General features: G+C 41.3%; 2 protein-coding genes and 1 pseudogene across 2 annotated transcripts; 1 reads left to right on the top strand and 2 right to left on the bottom strand.

Annotated features, from left to right (window-relative positions):
* Window positions 1-10,898, bottom strand: part of LOC110569117 (amyloid protein-binding protein 2-like) — a 44,669-nt pseudogene extending 33,771 nt beyond the window's left edge.
* A 318-nt stretch (window positions 10,899-11,216) lies between these two features.
* On the top strand, window positions 11,217-14,335 carry LOC135275688 (developmental pluripotency-associated protein 4-like). The gene has a single exon (XM_064378026.1). The coding sequence runs from the start codon at window positions 11,585-11,587 to the stop codon at window positions 12,314-12,316; it is 732 nt and encodes a 243-aa protein (XP_064234096.1). The 5' UTR covers window positions 11,217-11,584; the 3' UTR covers window positions 12,317-14,335.
* A 4,883-nt stretch (window positions 14,336-19,218) lies between these two features.
* Window positions 19,219-21,033, bottom strand: LOC135275687 (large ribosomal subunit protein eL19-like). Its single transcript, XM_064378025.1, has 2 exons — window positions 20,978-21,033; window positions 19,219-19,712 (listed from the first exon to the last, which is right to left on the bottom strand). The coding sequence occupies exon 2, from the start codon at window positions 19,650-19,652 to the stop codon at window positions 19,290-19,292; it is 363 nt and encodes a 120-aa protein (XP_064234095.1). The 5' UTR covers window positions 19,653-19,712; window positions 20,978-21,033; the 3' UTR covers window positions 19,219-19,289.
* Window positions 21,034-22,026: the final 993 nt, after the last annotated feature.

Raw genomic sequence — 22,026 nt, 5'->3', positions numbered from 1 at the left:
TTCACCAAAAAACATTTACAAGAATGTTCAGGGCAGCATTAGATATAATAGCTAAAAACTGGAAAGAGCCCAAATGTCCATCAACAATAGAATGAATAAATAAAAATATATTCATATAATAAAACACCATATATATACAGCAGTGAGAATGAACATACTGTAACTGCACATAAGTGATTCTCTTATCAATACTGGGGAGAAAAAAAGCCAGACACGAAAGGGCACAAACCGTATAATTTTATTTAATATGTTCTAAAATACAGAAAATGAAATCTAGTGTTACCCTAGGGGAGGGGAAGTAGTGACTGGAAAAAAGTGTAAGACAGGGGTTCTGGTAACAAGTGTGAATAAACATAATTCATAGTGAAATAATACCAGACATATGGAAAAACCAATTGAAACAATTTCTCAATGAAACAATTTTATAGATTTACATTGGTTCTACACTTACAAGGCAAAATTATTTTATCCATTCTAAATTTTCTGATATAATCAGATTTATGAAATAATTTCTAAACCACATAAGACGTTAGCCAAAGATAAATGTAAATTCAGGGGGGAGGGGAGGGTGGGGAGGGATAACATGGGGAGAAATGCCAGATACAGTATGCACCTAAAGTTAAATAAATAAATTTAAAAAAAAAAAGCTGTAGTGGAATTAAAAAAAAATAATAACTTAAAAATGAATTTGGCTGGGCACGGTGGCTCATGCCTGTAATTCCAGCACTCTGGGAGGCCAAGGTAGGCAGATCATGAGGTCAAGAGATCAAGACTGTCCTGGTCAACATGGTGAAACCCTGTCTCTACTAAAAATACAAAAATTAGCCGGGTGTGGTGGCGCATGCCTGTAATCCCAGCTACTCGGGAGGCTTAGGCAGGAGAATTGCTTGAACCCAGGAGGTGGAGGTTGCAGTGAGCCGACATTGTGTCACTGCACTCTAGCCTGGTGACACAGTGAGACTCTGTATCAAAAAAAAAAAAAAAAAGAAAAAAGAATTTATATTTATGTCCCAGCACTTTGGAAGACTGAGGCAAGAGGATCACTTGAGCCCCAGGAGTTCGAGACCAGCCTGGGCAACCTAGAGAGACCTTATCTTCACTAAAAATAAAAAAAATTAGTTGGGTGTGGTAGCATGTGCCTATAGTCCCAGCTACTCAGGAGGCTGAGGTGGGAGGACGGCTTTAAGCTAAGGAGAGTTTGAGTTTGCAGTGGGCTATGAACATGCCATTGAATTCCAACCTAGGCAAAAGAGCAAGACTATGTCTCAAAAAAAAAAAAAAATGGAAAACAGTATGACAGTTACTCAAAAAAACTGGAAACAGGAGTTGGGTGCAATGGTATAGCACCTGTAGTCCCGGCTAGCAGGAGGTTGAGAACGGAGAATCCCTTGAGCCCAGGAGTTCGAGGCCAGCCTGTACAATATAGTGAAACTAAGTCTCTTAAAAAATAAACAAATAAAAATAGAATTACATATAATCCAGCAATTCAACTTCTGGGTATATAACCAAAATAACCGAAGGCAGGGACTTCAAAAGTCATTTCTACACTCATGTTCACAGCAGTATTATTCACACTAGCCAAAAGGTAGAAAGAACCCAAATATCCATTGACATGACAAATGAATAAACAAAATGAGGTATATGCACACAATGGAATATAATCTAGCCACAAAAAGAAATGAAATTGTGACTTGTACTACAACATAGATGACCCTTAAAAACATTATGCTAAATGAGGGCAGGTGCGGTGGCTCATGCCTGTAATCCCAGCACTTTGGGAGGCCGAGGCAGGCAGATCACCTGAGGTCGGGAGTTTGAGATCAGCCTGACCAACATGGAGAAACCCTGTCTCTACGAAAAATACAAAATTAGCTGGGCATGGTGGCACATGTCTGTAATCCTAGTTACTGGGGAGGCTGAGGCAGAAAAATCACTTGAACCCGGGAGGCGGAGGTTGCGAAACTCCGTCTCAAAAAAAAAAATTATGCTAAATGAAATACAACACACACAAAAGGATAAACATTATAGGATTCCACTTATATGGGATATCAGAGCAGTCAAACTCATCTCAAGTACAATGGCAGCTGCACAGGAAAAGGGGAGGAGGGAATGGGAAGTTACTATTTAATAGGTAAGGAGTTTTTGTTTAGGGTAATGAAAAAGTTCTGGAAATGAATGGTGCTGATGGTTGCACAATGTGACTATACTTAATGCCACTGAATTTGGTTAAAATGGTAAGCTTTATGTTATGTATATTTTACCACAATTTTTTTAAAAAGAATTTACCTTTTATCCAAAGCTCTCAGTACTTTAGCAAAAACTTCCAATTCACAAAATTCACTGCCCAGTTGACATAAGCGTCCCTGTTGGTAAAGCTGCAATAAAAAACAAATAATTATGATTTTAAAATTCTACAATTTTATTTTTACTTTAATCATATTTGATAAATGTAATTTGATTTATTTCAGGAAAGATGCTTAAAAGAAATGTAACACTAACAAATTTCACAATTCATATAAAAATACTTTAGTAGTTGTATATAATCATTATAAATTGGTATTTGTAAACCACCTAGAACAGTACCTGGAACATGGTAAGTACTACAGAGTACTGTATAATTATGTATTTTGTGTGTGGTGTGAGGTAAAGTCAAGATACTTTCTTCCCTGATACAGAAATTAATTGACCAATACCATTAATTTGACTTTCCTTTCCCTATCACAGTGCTGTATCACCTTTATCATAATGTTGATGATAGCATATGTATCAGTCAGTTTCTGGACTGTCCATTTTGATCCACTGGTCTATTTGTCAATCCATGTGCCAATACCATATTATCTTAATGGTTACAGCTAGGTAACAATTAAGTTTAATTCCTCCAGATTTTCTTTCTTCATCATCATGATTCTCTTGCATTTGGCTTCATCTTGCATTTGTATTTGTATTTCAGTTGAGTATCCATTAATGTTCATTGGCCATTCATATTTCCTCTTCTGTAAGCTGGCTGTTCAGGTTTTCAGGACATGAATTAGTTGCCTTAGCTGCCTTTCTCAAACTGATTAGAATTAGATCTTTCTGTATTAGAAAACATGCCCTTCATCTGTCAAATGCTGTCATTTGCAAAGTGTTTTTTTTTAAAGTGTGCTAACAATTTCTTTCTTTCTTTCTTTCTTTTTTTTTGAGACAGTCTTGTTTTATCTGCAGTGCAATAGCATGATCTTGGCTCACAACAACCTCCGCATCCTGGGCTCAAGCAATCCTCCCACCTCAGCCTCCCAAGTAACTGGAACTACAGGTATATGCCACCGTGTCTGGCTAATTTTTTATTATTTTTTGGTAGAGACAGCATTTTGCCATGTTACCTAGGCTAGTCTTGAACTCCTAGGATTGGGCAATCTACCTGCCTCGGCCTCTCCAAGTGCTGGGATTATAGGCATGAGCTACCATCCCCACCCTGTACGTGGTTTGTGAGAGACAGAGTCTCACTCTGCCAGGCTGACAGTGGAGTGAAAAGATCACCACTCACTGCAGCCTTGAACCTCCCAGGCCCAAGTGATCCTCCCGAGTACTGGGACCATGAGCGCATGCCACAGTGCCTGGCTAAGTTTTAATTTTTTTGTAGAGACAGGGTCTCCCTATGTTTCCCAGTCAGGTCTAGAACTCTTAGCTTCAAGCCATCCTCCCAGCTTGACCTTCCAAAGTTCTCAGATTACAGGAGTGAGCCACTGCTCCTGGCTCTCTACTTTTTAATGCATTCCAACACATCAATTTCTTTTTTTCCTTCTGGGTTTAGGTTTCATTCTTAGAAAAGTCTTTTTCATGCCAAGATGGCATTCCAGTGTTGGCAAGATGATAAGACAAGAGGTAAAGATAGATTTTAACATTACTTTTACATTACTTTTTTTTCCTTTGAGACAAGTTCTCACTGTGTTGCCCAGGCTAGCGTGTGATGGCATCATCACAGGTCATTGAGTAGCCTTGACTTTCCAAGCTTCAAATGATCCTTCCACCTCAACCTCTCAAGCAACTGGGACCACAGACATGCACCACCAAGCCTGAATAATTTTTTTTTTTTTTTTTTTGTAAGGACAGTGTCTCACTATGTTGCCCAGGCTGGTGTTGAACTCTTGGGCTCAAGCAATTCTCCTGCCTTGGTCTCCCAAAGTGCTGGGATTACAGGTATGAGCCACTGCTCCTGGCCACTTATTTTTATAGTGTTTGACATTTTCATAATTTGCACATTACCTTAAAAATAATTTTTTAGGCCAGGCGCAGTGACTCACACCTGTAATCCTAACACTCTGAGGAGCTGAGGCGGGAAGACTGCTTGAGGCTAGGGTTCAAGACCAGTTTGGGGAACAAAGTGAGATATGATTGGTCTCTATGAAAAAAATTTTTTTTAGGTATTTTTGTTGCTATCTCCTACAAGAAGGAGAAAAAAACTTTTTAATTAACTAGGTGTGGTGGCATACACCTGTAGTTCTAGCTACTCAGGAGGATGAGGCAGAAGGATCATTTGGGGCCAGGAGTTCAACACTGCAGTAAGTTATGATTATGCCACTGCACTACAGCCTGGGAGACAGAGGGAGGCCTTGTCTCTTAAAAAAGAAAGAAAAACAATTTCTCTAAAGAAGAAATTTTGGTCATTTCCCATTCCAAAATATTGACCCAATAATTTCTTTTGATACTTTTATAATTTCAGTAGCCAAATTTAATCTTTTTTTTTGTTTTGAGACAAGGTCTCACCCTGTCACCCAGGCTAGGGTATGGTGGTGCAATGACAGCTCACTGCAACCTCAGCCTCCTGGGCTCAAGCAATCCTACTGCCTCAGGCTCCTGAGTAGCTGAGACTATAGGCATGCAACACCACACACAGCTAATGTTTTCTTTTTTGTAGAGATGGGATCTCACTATGTTACCCAGGCTGGTCTCAAACTCCTGGACTCAAGCAAAATCCTCCCACTATGGCCTCCAAAGTGCTGAGATTACAGACAGGAGCCACCATGCTTGGCCATCAGTGAATTTTTTAAAATTCTCAGAAAACAGAATGTTGGTTCAAGCTGTATATAGCTATACAAATACAGAGAAAAAGAAAAAAATTAACTCTTATCCTAAATCAGAACCTAATTAGTACGGTTTTCAGCATGATATTTATTTTTATTTTGTTTTTTCTTTTCAGCATGATACTTTAAATAATTTTTTAAAAAATCATTAAGGAGGCTGGGTGCAGTGGCTCACTCCTGTAATCCTAGCACTTTGGGAAGCAAAGGCTGGCAGATCACTTAAGGTCAAGAGTTCAAGACCAGCCTAGCTAACATGGTGAAACCCCCATCTCTACTAAAAATGCAAAAATTAGCTGGGCATGGTGGCAGGTGCCTGTAATACCAGCTACTCGGGAGGTTGAGGCAGAAGAATCACTTGAACCCGGGAGGCGGAGGTTGCAGTGAGCCGAGACTGTGCCACTGCACTACAGCCTAGGCAACAGAGCGAGACTGTTTTTTTAAAAAAATCAAGATTGTGAACATAATAAATAGGACACATTACTGAAACACTTCACCTAGGTAAAGCTTAACTGCATGGCATACTTTGTATTTGGAACAAAACACAAAATAGACCTTCAGCAGTTAAAATAAAAAGATCATAAACTTCATTTTATTAAAGAGATGGAGTCTTACCACATTGCCCCGGCCAGTCTTGAACTCTTGGACTCAAGAGACCCTCCCAGCTCAGCCTCTCAAACTGCTGGGATTATAGGTGTGAGCTATCATGCCTGACCATAAACTTCATTCTTTAGAATAAGAATGCAGCCCCCTGTCTATTTTCTTTCACTCTGTATAGAGTTCTACAATTCTTTTTTAAAGAGACGAGGTCTCACTGTGTTGCCCAGGCTGAAGTGCAGTATTCACAGGCACAACGACAGCTAGCACACTACAACCTCCAACTTCTGGGCTCAAACCATCCTCCTGCCTCAGATTCCTCGGTAGCTAGGATGGGACTACAGGCATGTATCACTGCATCTGGCTTACAATTCTTTCACTTCATCTTATCTGCTTTTATACCAAAATGGTTGGAGAGAAAACTTTCAGAATCCAAGCCACTACAATCGTATGCCACCTAACATTTTGGTCAACAACCAACTGCATATACAAAGGTGGTCCCATAAGATTTTAACAGAACTGAAAAGTTCCTATTGCCTAGTGACATTGCAGTTCAATTACTTTATCTTTTAACAGTAATTTAGAGTAGTCCAAGTATACACTGTTCATAACATCTACAGTAGTGTACAGTGATGTCCTAGGCCTTCACATTCACTCACCACCTACTCACTGACTTACCAAAGCAACTTTCAGTCCCAAAAGCTCCATTTATGTTAAGTGCCCCATACAGGTGTACCATTTCTTATCTTTTATACTGCATTTTTACTGTAACTTTTCTATGTTTAGATCAAGCTTGCCCAACACACAGCCAGCGGGCTACATGTGGCCCAGGACAGCTTTCAGTTACACTTTTTGTTTTTCCTTTTTGTGAAGAATGGGGTCTCGCTATCTCACCCAGGCAGGTCTCAAACTCCTGGGCTCAAGCTATCTTCCTGCCTCTGTCTCCAGAAGAGCTGTGATTACAGGCATGAGCCATCACACCTGGCCCCGAGGACAGCTTTGAATACGACCCAACAGAAATCCATAAACTTTCTTAAAACATTATGAGTTGTTTTTCCTTTTTTCTTTCCCCTCAGCTTATCAGCTATCGTTAGTGTATTTTATGTGTGGCCCAAGACAATTTATCTTCTTCCAACATGGCCCAGGGAAGCCAAAAGATTGGACACTCCTGGTTTAGATACAGACATACTTACTACTATGTTACAACTGCCTACAGTACTCAGTAAAGTAAGAACACTGTACAAGTTTGTAGCCTAACAGCAATAGGCTATCCCATATAACCTAGGTGTGCAGTAGACTTTACCATCTAGGCTTACATATCTAGGCTTGTGTAAGTATACTCTCTGACATTCCCGATGTTCCCACAAGCATGAAATTGCCTAACAATGCATTTCTCAGAACGTATCCCTGTCATTAAGCAACACATGACTGTATTTTGTAGGGTACTGATTTTTATTGAACTGTCAATTCTTTTACATATTTTTAGTCACCTTTCCTTCTCATACATCTCAGTAGCCATTCCCAACTTCTGTTTAGACTTCCTACATAAAAGCTACCACTCCTACCACTCACCCTCAGCAAATGAACTCACCTCCTAATTCGTTACAATCATTCTTACAAACTTATCTATATTCATGACTTGTTTTGAGGTAGGGTCTCCCTTTGTTGCCCAGGCTGGAGTGCAGTAGCACAATCAAACTTTACTGCCTGCTCTGACCTCCTGGACTCAAACAATCCTCTCACCTCAGCCTCCAAGTAGCTGGGATGACAGGCATGCACCATCATACCTGGATAATTTTTTCTACTTTTTTTTTTAGAGACGGGGTCTCACTATGTTGCCTAGGCTGGTCTTGAACTCCTGGGCTCAAGTGATCCTCCTGCTTCAGCCTTCCAAGTGTTGGGATTACAGGTGTGAGCCCCGTGCCTTTATATCTTTAATTATTTCCTTCTGATCTTAGAAGAAAAATTCTTTCCCCAACTCCAATATAAGGATAATACCTTAATTTAGGTATCATGAAGGAGGAAAGACCAAAAATGGGCAAGACACATCAACTCATGGTCCTGCTCAGGGACCTTGCTCCATAACTTATTTCCCATCTCACTTGGATATTCAAGCTCACTCTCTTGGTTTCTGCCATTCAGCCAACAAATATATTGTAATGTCTTCCATTCTTTAAAAAAAAAAAAAAAAGATAAAATACTTCATATTTTACCCTATTTATCAACTCCTCTCTCCCTTCCCTGCTTATGGAGCAGTCAACATTCCTACTTCTTTACCTTCCATTCATTTCATAACCCCATCTCCTAATGCTTTATGACTGTGCCTTTATCTGAAGCTATTACAAAAATTAACACAGTCATACTGTACTACACCAAACAAGCAGAATGGGGAAATTTTTGACTCCACAAATACTACAATTTTGTCTATGACTATGCCTACTGATGGAAATTTGGACTGCAAGAGAGATGTAGTGATGAGTTTCTCCTTGGCTTTAAAGTGGAGAAAAATGGCAACTGTAAATAGTAAACCTTCCTAAAATTTTCACGAGTTGGGCAGAGGATTAGTGTATTATATTTATGTGTGCGATTATACTGCTTTAAAAACTTTCTCCAGCCTGGGCAATGTAGCAAGACCTCATCTATACTAAAAATAAATAAATAAATAAAAATTAGCTAGGTGTGGGTGGCATGAACCTGTAGTCCCAGCTACTCAGGAGGCTGAGATGGGAAAATTGCTTAAACCCAGGGGTTCAAGGTTGCAGTGAGCTATGATCACCACCACACTCCAGCCTGGGCAACAGAGCAAGATCTTGTCTCCATACAAAAAAAGTTTCTTATACTTATGTGTTAATACAGTGTTTAAAAGGAAGAAAAGCCAGGTGTGGTGGCACATGCCTGTAGGCTGAGGCAGGAGGATAGCTTGAGTCCAGGAGCTCAAGATCCCAAGCCTGGGCAAAATAGTGAGGCCCCCATCTCTCTCTCTCTTTTTTTTTTTAATTTTAATAAGAAGAATAACTTCTTCTTATATCTCCACTAAAGATTAGAATAGATTCCTGGGATTGACTTTCACTCTATTTCTATGGAAGCTAATAAAAAATTAGTGTTATAATATCTTTCACAAAAATAATCTACTATGTTAAGATAGGTACCTAAGTAAAAAAGCAAGGAACTCAGGAACTAAATATCAGGCTTAAGACCTTAATTAAATTACTGAACTTTCTCACCAATAAAGCAGGGTAATACTGTACTCTACTTCAGAAGTACAGTTTAATTCTGAAGATTAAACAAGATAACATATATAAAAGCACTTAACACAGTTACAGGCACATGTAATACTTCCTTCATCTTAGCACAGTGCCATACTCCCAATAAGCATACAACTATTAAGAAGTAAAAGTGTACCAAAAAGGAGCGATATTAAAACTGTGTGAACTACGTCAAACAGAAATTCTGACAAAAGCACCGTCTGTTTGTACTAACAATCTTCAAATGAAAAGCTTCAATTAGAGGTGAAAGTTACTAGAAGACATTCAAGTATTTTGAACGAATTCAACTATACTTTGATCACATTCCCAATAATTTCTTCTGAAGAGATTACATATGAGGTACAAGATAACATATGATTTAATAAAATGGACAGAGAGCACACACAAAGTTGCAGTCTCCCAGACTGAGAAAGACAAATCTAATTTGTCCTTCCTGCAGGGGACTGTACCTTGAATGAACAAAATTTCCTTAGATATACACAGAAGAAAATCAATGTATCAAAGGGATTAAGAATAAAGGAAGCTTTTTTCCTAAATCCAAAATAATAATATGCATGACCTAAACGAATCTTCTCCAAGTATTTAGGGGGGAAACTCCACTTTAATTGTTAGAATTGGTGCAAAGCAGCTGGATTTAGCAGAATGCAGCCCATCAACTGCTAATTCTGAAAATATATATATATATATATTTTCTAGGGGTGGAGAAAGCAGGCAATCTTCCCAATAAAACAACTGCCATAAACTGTACCTACATAAGAACATACACATCTGTTAAAATATCAGTTTACACTGCTAAAGCCAAACTACAGATCAAGAAGAAGTATTTAAGATCTAAAAAATAAATTACGTGCTACTTCTGGTCACATTTTGCATGGGTGGCTACTCGAGACTAAGAGTTATGGACGCGGATTCAAGACAAGGAGGACTGAATAATAAATCCAGTGTTCACATTCAAATGTGGGGGAGAGAAGAGGCAGGCTCTGAGTTCATGAAGTTCTCCACACTCTCAAAACAGTGCAAAAATAGTCCACATCTAAGGACATTTACCCTTGAAACTCCTTGGAGAGTGGCTTGGAGACTTTCTGTTCAGATTTTTGAGAGGGAGCAATTTAAGAATGCTGCAAAATTGCAACTTTCAAACACAGGAACATTATCGAAAGTATTTTTTTGATCTCTCCCTGTCCTCTTCAAACAGTTGATCTGCACTCCCATCTTCAAAAACTCCCAATTTAACTGCAAGTATAAACCTTTTCCTCTCCCACAAAAAAAATCAAAGCTTTAAAGAATATGCAAATAAAACACACAGATTATTTCCAATAATCCCCAACTCCTTCCCAATTGGGAAAAGAAAGGAGAAACGAAGGAACACGAGGCAAAAAACCAAAACACTAGGGGAAGGAAGGCGGTGAGATAAGAAAGTAGGAAGGGGTCGGGGGAGGAGCAGGGAAAAAAGTCTAGCTGATGCTGACACTTAATAGGAAGGAGAGGGTGGAAAATATCCTGAAGATACAGGCTAGAAGGAAAGGGCTAGGTGGGGCAGGGGCGCGATAGAGGAAGTCCACGCAAACGGCCTACCCAAGAGGGTCACTGTGTAGAAGGCAACACCAAAAGGGGGCAAGACTCCTCAGGAAGATCATTTCAAGGCCCCAAAGCTTAACAGACAGGGCATGGGGAGACAAGGTGCTTCTCAACTGGCAACGCGGACACCGCATCAGACGTTTTGGGAAGCAAGCCTACTGCGAGGGGTGAGGGGTTAACTGCGGGGGTTCGCAGACGTGGAAGGGGGTGCGGACCCCGGGGTTGTGGGCGGAGAGCAGAGAGCAGGCCCACGGCGCATACCTTGTAGTAAACATCGAACTGGATGTTCTCGGGCAAGGAGCGGATGTCTCGGCGGGAGCGGATGTAGTTGTCCACGACAGCGGAGACGGCGGTGTTATAGAGTCTCTGGGATCCACTCTAGTTCCACGGCCGCCATCTTCCTTCCCTCCTCCTCCGCCTCCTCCGCCTCCTCCCGAAGGTCCCCACCTCTCCGTAGCGAACCCCTCTGCGGCCCCGGAGGATTCGGAGGGGCGGTGGCAGCCACGCGGGCGCACGGCAGAAGGCACGGCTGCCCTGCCTCCGGGGGCGAACTGAGGGACGGCGGCAGCAGACGCAGCCCCGGGTAAAAAGTGGTACCGAGAACAGCGGCCGGCCAGGCCAAAGCCTCACAGTCCCGGTTAGAGAGAAACCCAGGTTCCGTCCCACCGCCGATCTCTGCAGGGGCGGGGCTGCGTGTGAGGCGTCATGACGTAAGCGCACGCCGACGCCCCGAAGGGGAGGAATGCGGCAGGCGGAAAACTTAGGAAGAGCTGGATGCCTCCCACGGAGAGCGTCGTTTCCTAGTGGCCGGGGAGTGGCGTGGAGTGGAGTGGATAGGGGTAGACTTTTCACACAGGGGACAAATTATTACATGATATTTGCACCCCCCGTTCCGAGTCATTCTGGCGCATCGGTTAGTTCAGCAGGTTCTCTGCGTCACGGACTCTTGGGGCTCAGGTAAAAGTTTGGATCGTCTCCCCACAAACGAGCAAAATTATCTGTACATTGAAAATTGTGCATTGAGAATCTTGGGCCAGGGACCATTTTGGAAGCATCTGGCCAAGCTCCGCTTCCCGTCCGAATATGGAGAAGGTAAAAGGCAAGGAGGGGACCTCCACAGAGAAGGCGAGGGAAGAGGATCAGCAGGTTTCTAATCAACCAAACACGATGGCTTTGCCGGGAACATCAGCAAAGGGGGTAACCAAAGGAAAAGCGTCTGTCAAAAGTGACAAAGTGCTCTGCCCTAAGAAGAAGGCAGACTATGATAACCCCAGACCTCAGAAGATACCAATCCCTCCCTTACCCTCTAAACTGCCACCTGTTAATCTGATTCACCGGGACATCGTGCGGGCCTGGTGTCAGCAATTAAAGCTGAGCACCAGAGGCCAGAAACTGGATGCATATAAGCACTCGTGTGCCTTTGCCTACCCAAACCAAAAGGATTTCCCTAGCACAGCAAAAGAGGCCAAAATCCGGAAGTCATTGCAAAATAAATTAAAGGTGGAAAAAGGCAAAACGTGCCTGCAGAGTTCTGGGACACAGCCTCCTCAAGTGGCCCTTCCCCCTGCGGAGGGGCTGCCTGCTCTGGAAGGGCCCACTGCTCTTGAGGGACTTAATACAGTTGTGGTGACAACTTCTGCCCCAGAGGCTGTGCTGGCCTCCTGGGCAAGAATTTCAGCCAGGGCAAGGACGCCAGAGGCAGTGGAATCTCCACAAGAAACCAGTGGTGTCAGGTGGTGTGTGGTCCATGGGAAAAGTCTCCCTGCAGACACAGATGGTTGGGTGCACCTGCAGTTTCATGCTGGTCAAGCCTGAGTTCCAGAAAAGCAAGAAGGGAGAGTGAGTGCGCTCTTCCTGCTTCCTGCCTCCAGTTTTCCACCCCCGCACCTTGAAGACAATATGTTGTGCCCCAAATGTGTTCACAGGAACAAGGTCTTAATAAAAAGCCTCCAATGGGAATAGAATATCAGGAAAAAGTCCGTATCTATGGTAATTAATGGCAGAAAGACTGGAGAGTCGGATTCCGTGGTGCTGCTGGCAGGTGAACTTGATCCTCTCCGTACCTGCTTACGGGCCATGCAGATTGCTGGGGTGGCAGATCTTAGCCTAAGACCCCTAGCAGTGCCTGTTGCTTTGTGAGTAGAGATAAGATAGACTCTTGCATTTAAAAACGGAAAAACATTTCACAAATTACCATAAATTGTGGTTAATATGTAGAAAAACTTACTCATACTACCTTTCTAAAATAGAGAAGACTTCAACAGCTGTTTTGTTTTGTTGTGTTTTTTTTTTTTCTTTTTTTTTGAGACAGTATCTCACTCTGTTGTCCAGGCTGGTGTGCAGTGGTGCGATCTCAGTTCGGTGCAAACTCCGCCTCCTGGGCTCAAGTGATTCTCCTGCCTCAGCCTCCCGGGTAGCTGGGGTTACAGGCGCCTGCCGCCATACCCAGCTATCTATTTTTAGTAGAGATGGGGTTTCACCTTGTTTGCTAGGCTGGTTTCAAACTCCTGACCTTGAGTGATCCACCTACCTCAGCCTCCCAAAGTGCTGGGATTACGCGCATGAGCCACTGTGCCTGCTTTCAGCAGCTCTTTTAAGTGAGAACTTCTTCAGCTGAGCATTGGAAGGAGTTGAGTAAAACAGTAGTTTGCTCCTGTGCTCAATTTTTCCTCCTCTGGACACTGACGACTTTAGAAGCTGCTTCATTCCAATTGCAATTTCATAAAACATTTCATAAAAAGTATTTTACGGCAAAGAAAGGCCGCTAATTCTCTCCCTCCCCCAAAACATGATTCTTAGTGTTCAAAACAATGTTTTTCAGAGTTCTCTTAATCTGAGATTTTTATGGTGTGACTACAGAATCAAAACACAAGGCACTTGTATTATTTCACTTAAAATTTTGTATATTTCTGGTGTTTAAAGTGTTTAAGATTGCTTCCCCACTCAGAAATACATAATATATTGAATTTAAAATGTGTTTATTAACCAATTCTCCATAAATAAATATGTATAGAACATAATTCATCTGTTGTATTTAGGGAACCTTATTCACTGCATGCAAATTATTGTTAGTGTTCTTAAAGTAGGAGTAAACCGAAACGCGATTTTTCTTTTGCATTACTCATTTGTTTTTTCTTTATTAGTTGGTGGTGTGGGTTGGATCATACTTTTTTTAAAACTACTTACTTAGGTGTAACTGACATACAAAAAGCTGTACATATTTAATGTATCTTATTGAGTATAATTTTTATTTTTTTGTGTGTGTACTTCCTAAATTTATAATCCTGTGAGTCTGGGAACAGATCTGTTTTTCACTTGTCCTGATTTAATGACAGTTTCTTACATTGTTTTGTTACTACAAGTAGGGATCTATTTTTTTTTCCACCTTTAATGAAGATAATAAAAATAATGCACTGGAATGAGTGGCAGAGTTGGAAAATTTGTAACCATTATAATATAGATGTAATAGGTTGGGAAAGAATCCTCAAAAATGTTAAAACAAGGAAGGAGAGTTTATTGAGAAGCAAAATGTTCTTCTCTTCCGCCCCCCCATTTGTCTCTGGTGGTCAGAGTTGTTCAGTGTAATAAATAACAGATGTTTTTTCTTAAAAAAAAAAAAAAAAAAAAAAATTGTGCATTGAGAAAATTCACATTACTCTAGAATTAGACTGCAATTCCTAACCCAAGTTAAGAACCCACGGTCCAGGAACTAGGGGTAACGACAGAAGAGAGACTTACTTTTCTTTGTATAATTATTTGCACCGTTTTAACTTTTTGACCATGTTTCTTTATCCAAATAAAGTTTCCGAAAAAAGAAAACTCCTGCCCCAGAACTTAGTAGGAAGGCTAGCTTGACTATGGAATTACAAATAATAGTAAGAGAAAAAAGGCTAAGTGATGGCCGTGATAGGACTTAATGGTATTCCAATTCCCAGAGTTACAGTGGCGGCTTCAGGGGATTGTTGAATAATTGGAAGTACTTGTTTCAGCTTCTTTCCTTCCCAGCATGAACATCTGCTGTTTCTGTAACTTAATTTTCTAAGTCTGCAATTTCAAGAATTTGATGTAACATCTTTCCGTTCTAGGAATTTAACATGGAAATTATTGGCCATAGTGTTGGTGAGACTATCAAACTCATAGTCACTCTTACAATGTAAGTCCTGAAAACAGCGATAATAATGTCCTCATTGACATTTAGAGATAAAAGAAGCGGAAAGAGTTTTTTTCGGTTTACCCTTCACCTAGTACTTAAGTGTTAAATGGTTAAATAATTCCACAAAAAAGAAACACATTTAATCTTCAGTCTATATAAATTCTTCCTCTATAATCTATGAACATAGGAAAGCTGTGAATGGCCTCAGGATCAGATTGCTAGATTTAGCAAGTAAAAAAAATACAAATGCCCAGTCACACCTTAATGTGAGATAAACAAATAGTTTTGAAATGTAAGTATGGTCCATGTAGTAGTTTGGCTCATGCCTTCAGTTCAGTCAGCAAATCCTTCATCACTTCTTAGACGCTGGTGCTTTTGAAGCTCAGGATTCCTGCCCCACAAAAAAAGAATAATTATCTATTATCTCTACAAATATTACAGGGGATAAGCTTATACTAAAAACTTATTTGTGACCAGCCTGAGCAACATAGCAAGACTGCCATCTCTACAAAAAAATTTAAAAATAGCCAGGTGTGGTGGCATGCACCTGTAGTTCTAGCTACTCAGGAGACTGAGCCAGGAGGATTACTTGAGCCCAGGATGTTGAGGCTGCAGTGAGCCATGATCATGCCACTGCACTCCAGCCTGGGTGACAGAATGAGACCCTGTGTCAAAAAACAACAAAAAACTTTGTTGTTCATCTGAAATTCACATTTAACTGGACATCTGTATTTTATCCAGCAACCCTACCTCAAGGGATCCATGAATCCCCTGAAATTGAATGCATATGTTATTGGACATTTTGGCTAAATCAGGACCTGTAGTAAGGTCCTGTAAACAGGTAAAGGTATGTCAGACACACATATTGATTGCTGTGTAAACCTTAAATGCTGAGTATATTAGTCCATTTACACACTGCTGATAAAGACATACCCGAGACTCGGCGATTTACTAAAGAAAGAGGTTTATTGGGCTTACAGTTCCTCATGGCTGAGGAGGCCTCACAATCATGGCAGAGGGCAAGGAGGAGCAAGTCACATCTTATGTGAATGGCAGCAGGCAAAGAGAGGCAAGCGAAAGGGGTTTCTCCTTATAAAATCATGAGATCTCGTGAGACTTATTCACCACTATGAGAACAGTATGGGAGAAACCACACCCATGATTCAGTGGTCTCCCACTGGGTCCCTCCCACAACATGTGGCAAGGGTCCCTCCCACAACACGTGGCAATTATCAGAGTACAATTCAAGATGAGATGTGGCTGGGGACACAGAGCCAAACCGTATCACTGAGTTAGACATTAAAAAATGTGTGTAGTCATGAAGGGGACTCTGGATGAAAGGGCCTCTTGATCCATTCTTCACTGCTTTCAGATTGAAAGTTATTCAGATGTGTGTGATGGACTAGGAGGTCCTGAGAAGGACTTAGTCCTGGCAGTATTCATCACCTTCTAATTGAAAAGCCCTTGGGCCCTAAATAACCGGCAGATATACCCAGGTACTACGTTGTGGACCTTGGGTGATCCTCTGAGACTTGCTGGCTTCAGGTACCAGCATGGCCACGGAGGGGTAGAGCACCAAGTGGGCCCTTGGGGTTCCTGATTCCAAGTCTTGACTCTTAAATGGCATTTCTGACCTGCCCTGGTCCAGAGTAGAGCCCACTGCCGTGACGGGTGAGTCTCTGGCCAGACATCATTCACCACACACTGGCTTGAGAGCCCCTGGGCCTTAAGGAAACATTGGTAGTAGTCTGGCAAGTACTTCCCATGGCTTGTGGTGGTGGTGGTGGCTACAGAGTGAGGCTAGTCTCCCTTTGGAAAGGAAAAGGAAGAGTAGAAAGGACTGTGTCTTATGGTTTGAGAGCCAGCTCAGCTGCAGTACCATAGAACACCAGGTAGACTTCTAACATTTTTTACTCTAGTCCCTGACTCCTGCACAGTACGTCTGGATCTACCTAGGGCCTGGGGGAACTTGCCACCTTGAAGGGAAAGACAAACACCTGGCTAGCTCTGCCACCTGCTAATTGTAGAGCCCCAGGGTCTTGAGTGAACATAGGCAGTAGCCAGGGAGTGGTTACAGCAGGTCTTGGGTGAGACCCAATGCTATGTTGGCTTCAGCTCTAACCCAGTGCAGTCATAGTGGTGGTGGCCACAGGGGTACTTCTGTCACTCCACTACCAGCTTTATGTGGCTCAGGACAGAGAGAAATTCCATTCGTTGGGGAGAAAGTAAGGTAAGAGTACAAGAGTCTCTGGTAATCCAGAGAATTTCTCCCAGATGCTGTCCTTGACCATCAAGGTTGTAAGAGTCTGCAAGAACTTCAAAGAACTACAGTGTTACTGGGTTTGGAGTAAACCCCGCCTACCCCCTCCACCAGCTCCAGACAGCTTAGCACAGAGAGAGAGACTTCGCGTATTTAAGGAATGTAAGGGAAGAGAACAAGAGTTTCTGCCTGGTAATCCATGGAATTCCCTTGGATCTTACCCAAGAACACCAAGGTGGTGCCTCTACAAGTCTGCAAGAACACAGCACTACTGGGCTTGGGATACCCCCTAAAGCAGATACAGCTTAGATCACAGCACTGAAGTCCTTTGAAATATCTGGAAAGCCTTCCCGAGAAGGACAAATACAAACAAGCCCAGACAGTGAAGACTCTGATAATACTCAACTCTTCAATGCCCAGACACTAAAGAACATCTACTAGCATCAGTACCATCCAGGAAAACATAACTTAACCAAATGAACTAAAGAAGCCACTAGAGACCAATTCTGGAGAAACAGAAATATATAAACTTTCAGACAGAGAATGCAAAATAGCCATGTTGAAGAAACTCAAAGAAATTCAAGATAACAGAAGGAAGGAATTCAGAATTCTATCAGATAAACTTAACAAATAAATTGAAATAATTAAAAAGAAGCAGAAATTCTGGAACTGAAAAATGTAATTAGCATACTGAAGAATGCATCAGAATCTTTTTTTTTTTGAGACAAGGTCACACTCTGTTACCCAGGCTGGAGTGCAGTGACATGATGTCAGCTCACTGCAGCCTCAACCTCACAGGTGTAGGCAGTCCTCCCACCTCAGTCCCTTGAGTAGCTAAGACTAAAGGTGTACATACACCACCATGCATGGCTTGTATTTTTTTGGAGAGATAGGGTTTTGCTGTGTTGTCCAGGCTGGTCTTGAACTCCTGGGTTCAAATGATCTATCTGCCTCAGCCTCTCAAAGTTCTGGGATTACAGGTGTGAGGCACCACACCCAGCCCAGAGTCTTGTAATAGCAGAATTGTTCAAGCAGAAGAAAGAATTAGTGAGCCTGAGACCAGCTATTTGAAAATACACAGTCAGGCTGGGCGCAGTGGCTCATGCCTGTAATCCCAGCACTTTGGGAGGCTGAGGTGGGCAGATCACCTGAGGTCGGGAGTTCAAGACCAGCCTGAGCAACATGGAGAAAACCTGTCTCAACTAAAAATACAAAATTAGCTGGGCGTGATGGCACATGCCTGTAATCCCAGCTACTTGGAAGGCTGAGGCAGGAGAATTGCTTGAACCTGGGAGGCTGAGGTTGTGGTGAGCCGAGATCACACCATCGCACTCCAGCCTGGACAACAAGAGCAAAACTCCAACTCAAAAAAAAAAAAAAAAAAGAAAGAAAAAGAAAATACACAGAGGAGACAAGAACGAATAAAAAACAATGAAGCATGCCTACAGGATCTAGAAAATAGCCTCAAAAGGGCAAATCTAAGAGTTATTGACCTTACAGAGGAGGTGGAGAAAGAGATAAGGGTAGAAAGTTTATTCAAAGGGATAAAAACTGAGAATCCCCCAAACGTAGAGAAAGATATCAATATCCAAGTACAAGAAAGTTATAGAACACCAAGCAGATTTAACTGAAAGAAGACTATTTAAGGCATTTAATAGTCAAACTCCCAAAGGTAGAGGATAAGTAAAGGTTTCCCTGACAAAAACTGAGGAATTTCAACACCAGACCTGTCCTTCAAGAAATGCTAAAGGGAGTCTTCAGTGAGAAAGAAAAAGACATTAATGAGCAATGAGAAATCATCTGAAGGTACAAAATCACTGGTAATAGTGATTTTGATAAAGATAATAGAAAAACACAGAACATTATAACACTGTAACTGTGGTGTAGAAACTACTTGTGCTAAGCAGAAAGACTAAATGATGAACCAATCAAAAATAATAACTATGACAACTTTTCAAGGCATAGACTATAAAATAAGATAGAAATAACAAAAGTTTAAAAATGGGGATGAAGTTAAGATGTAGAGTTTATTGGTTTCTTTTCACTTGTTTGTTTATGAAAATAGTGTTAAGTTGTTATCAGAGTATAATAATGGTTTATAAGATAGTATTTGCAAGCCTCATGGTAGCCTCAAACCAAAAAACATACAATGGGTACACAAAAAATAAAAATAAATAATATAATCAGAGAAAATCACTTTCACTAGAGGAAGACATAGAAGGAAACAAGGAAGACCACAAAACAATTAGAAAAGAAATAAATTGACAGGAATAAGTTCTTTTTTTTTTCTTTTTTAGCAGATAAAGGCTCGTTTTATTTTAATGGCTGATCTGTGTAATCACGGAGGCCAGTAGGTACAGACAAAGGGGAAGCTTTTATTCCTTGGTTTCTTCCTCCTTGGACAAAGTCTTGATGATCTCCTTTTTGGCCTGGAGGCGCTCTTCACGGCGCTTGCGTGCTTCCTTGGTCTTAGACCTGCGGGTCTCAGCCTGGTCAGCCAGGAGCTTCTTGCGGGCCTCGTCTGCCTTCAGCTTGTGGATGTGTTCCAGGAGAATCCGCTTGTTTTTGAACACATTCCCCTTCACCTTCAGGTACAGGCTGTGATACATGTGGCGATCAGTTTTCTTAGATTCCCGGTATCTTCTGAGCAGCCGGCGCAGAATCCTCATTCTCCTCATCCATGTGACCCTCTCTGGCATTCGGGCATTGGCTGTAGCCTTACGCTTACCTATGCCCATGTGCCTGCCCTTCCGGTGGGCCAAGGTGTTTTTCCAGCAGCGAGCCCGGGAATGGACCTTCTATAAAGCATAGTATTTTATTTCTGTCCTATTTGCATAGTATGCCTTCTATAAAGCATAGTATTTTATTTCTGTCCTATTTGCATATGAAGATTTCACAAGCCTTATGCCTGTGACAGTAAAGTTTAATGTATTAACTTGGGTGGGCCCAGTGCCCAGATACTTGGTCAAACATTATTGCAGATTTTTCTGTGAATGTGTTTTTTGGATGAAATTAACATTTAACTTGGTAGACTCTGTGTAAAGCAGATGACCTTCCATTCTGTGTGTGTGCCTCATCCAATCGGCTGAAAGTTTTGACAGAATGAAGACTGACTTCTCCCAAGCCCAGAAGGGATTGTGCCGACAGACTGCTTTGGTCACAAACAGCAACTCTTCCCTGGGTCTCCAGCCTGCTGGCCTACCCTATAGTCTTTTGGACTTTTAAGGGACTAGCTCCGATGATTGTATGTATCTATACCTGTATCTAAGCTGTATCATCTGCATCACTTATTTCTCCAGAGAACCCTAACATATTCCTTTAAAGGTAATTTTCTATCAAGCATTTATTTTTATCAGACACGATTGGGTTGCACTAATATTTGCCTTGCTTTTCTTAAAATTATGCCTTTATTCTTTTAGTTGAATATTACATCCATGACTTATCTTTCTAGTAGGAGTGTGTTATTTGTTGTCAAGATGAAAAATACACATACACAACTTAACAAACATTGAGGGAGCCGTGGTGACCAAAATGCAGATGTGTGTGAGAGAGAAGGGTGTGTCTGCCACCTCATTAATCCACAATGGCACCATTTTGCTTTTTCCTTAACTTTTAGAAACTTTTTTCCACCCACCCTGCAATTACTTATGCAATAAACTTCACTCTCACTTAGACTCCATAACTTATCCCAGAAAACTTAACGCCTCTGAGTAACAATGGACAGATTGACAAAGAGATGTTACCCTGTTCAAACAAAAAGATGATTCAGTGAAAGCACATAATGATCATTTTCATGTTACACAGTTAACCTGAATTGCCAATTAAATCTAATTGTTCTCATGTGATGTAGTTATTGGCCTAGCTTTTTCCCTGTATTCTTGTACTGGAGACATTTAATCTGGTCATAAATGAAGGTAAGTTATTTCCAACAAATATACTAATTGCATCAGACTCTAAGTTCTATTTTACTTTTGGTATTTCAATTGTGCATGTTAATTTGGTTTTAATTATAATTTTGATTATTAATTTTAATCTAAACGTATCCCCTGTCCCTGATACTTACCTGGCTGGAACTAGCACAGTCTTTGACTGGATTACAGCAATTGCCTCCAACTGACCCTATTGTGTCTGCTTTTGCCTCCCATTAATGCTTGCAGTCACTCAGTCTGGCAGCCAGAATGTTCCTTTAAAGATACATGTCAAATCGTATTACTCCTCTGCTCACAACCTTCCAGCAGCTCTTAATCGTACTTCAACTGAAAATTGGAATCCTTAAAATGGCCTGCAAAGTCCATTATGATACAGTGCTCAGTACCTTTCCAGCTATTTCTCCTGCTGCTTTTTTCCACTTTGCTTTCTCCACTGAAGTTATGCTGGCCTTCTTGAAGTTTCCTTCTCAGCACTTTTCAGCTATAGGAATTTTGTACCCTGTCCTCCTTCAGCTGTAGCAGTCTCTTGCAGATATTTTTACAACTCACTCCTCGTATCATTTATATCTTCTCTCAAATATTAACTTCACAATGAAGTCTTCCTTCAATATCCTATTTAAAATTGCACCAAGTTCCGCAAACCAGCAGGAGCTTCTGTCTCCAAAGCACTTATTGCCTTCTAATAAATTACACAACTTATTTTATGTTTTCTCTCTCTTTTTATTGCTCCTTTTGGTATATTTCTTATTGTGTCTCTTCCACCAAATAAATTTTGAATCAAACATTTTTAGTAACTTGTCTCATCTCCATAATTTCAGCAAAAACAACAGACATGCATTCAGATTAGGAACACGATAAAGGGAATGAAGTTGAATAAATGAAATGGAGGGGAATGAAGTCTTCTAGATGGAAGAGGCAGCATGAGGCCAAGAGGGAACAGACCACGTGCACTGGAGGAAAAAGATGGCCAGGCTTGCAGAAATCTGGAACTGGTGGTGGGCTTTAGAAACGGAGAGACAGAAAAGAAGGCATAGAAAGTATCAACATTTGGCTATACAGTAAAGGAAGACCTAAAATAATAAAAACATTGTCATCACCTGTGGACTCGAATCCTGTGAGTGAAGGACCTGAGTAATGAAGGATGGATTCAGCCCATGACTAGCCTTCTTCAGCATATATAAAA

The sequence above is a fragment of the Aotus nancymaae genome, unplaced genomic scaffold, assembly GCF_030222135.1.
Source record: "Aotus nancymaae isolate 86718 unplaced genomic scaffold, 86718_ANA_hifiasm-v0.15.2.pri h1tg000018l, whole genome shotgun sequence".
In the NCBI taxonomy this organism is placed as follows: domain Eukaryota; kingdom Metazoa; phylum Chordata; class Mammalia; order Primates; family Aotidae; genus Aotus; species Aotus nancymaae.
This window is presented reverse-complemented; position numbering and strand designations above follow the sequence as displayed.

Coding starts and splice junctions, on each gene's coding strand:
- LOC135275687 (XM_064378025.1), bottom strand. CDS start 19,652: ATGGGCATAGGTAAGCGTAAGGCTACAGCCAATGCCCGAATGCCAGAG.
- LOC135275688 (XM_064378026.1), top strand. CDS start 11,585: ATGGAGAAGGTAAAAGGCAAGGAGGGGACCTCCACAGAGAAGGCGAGG.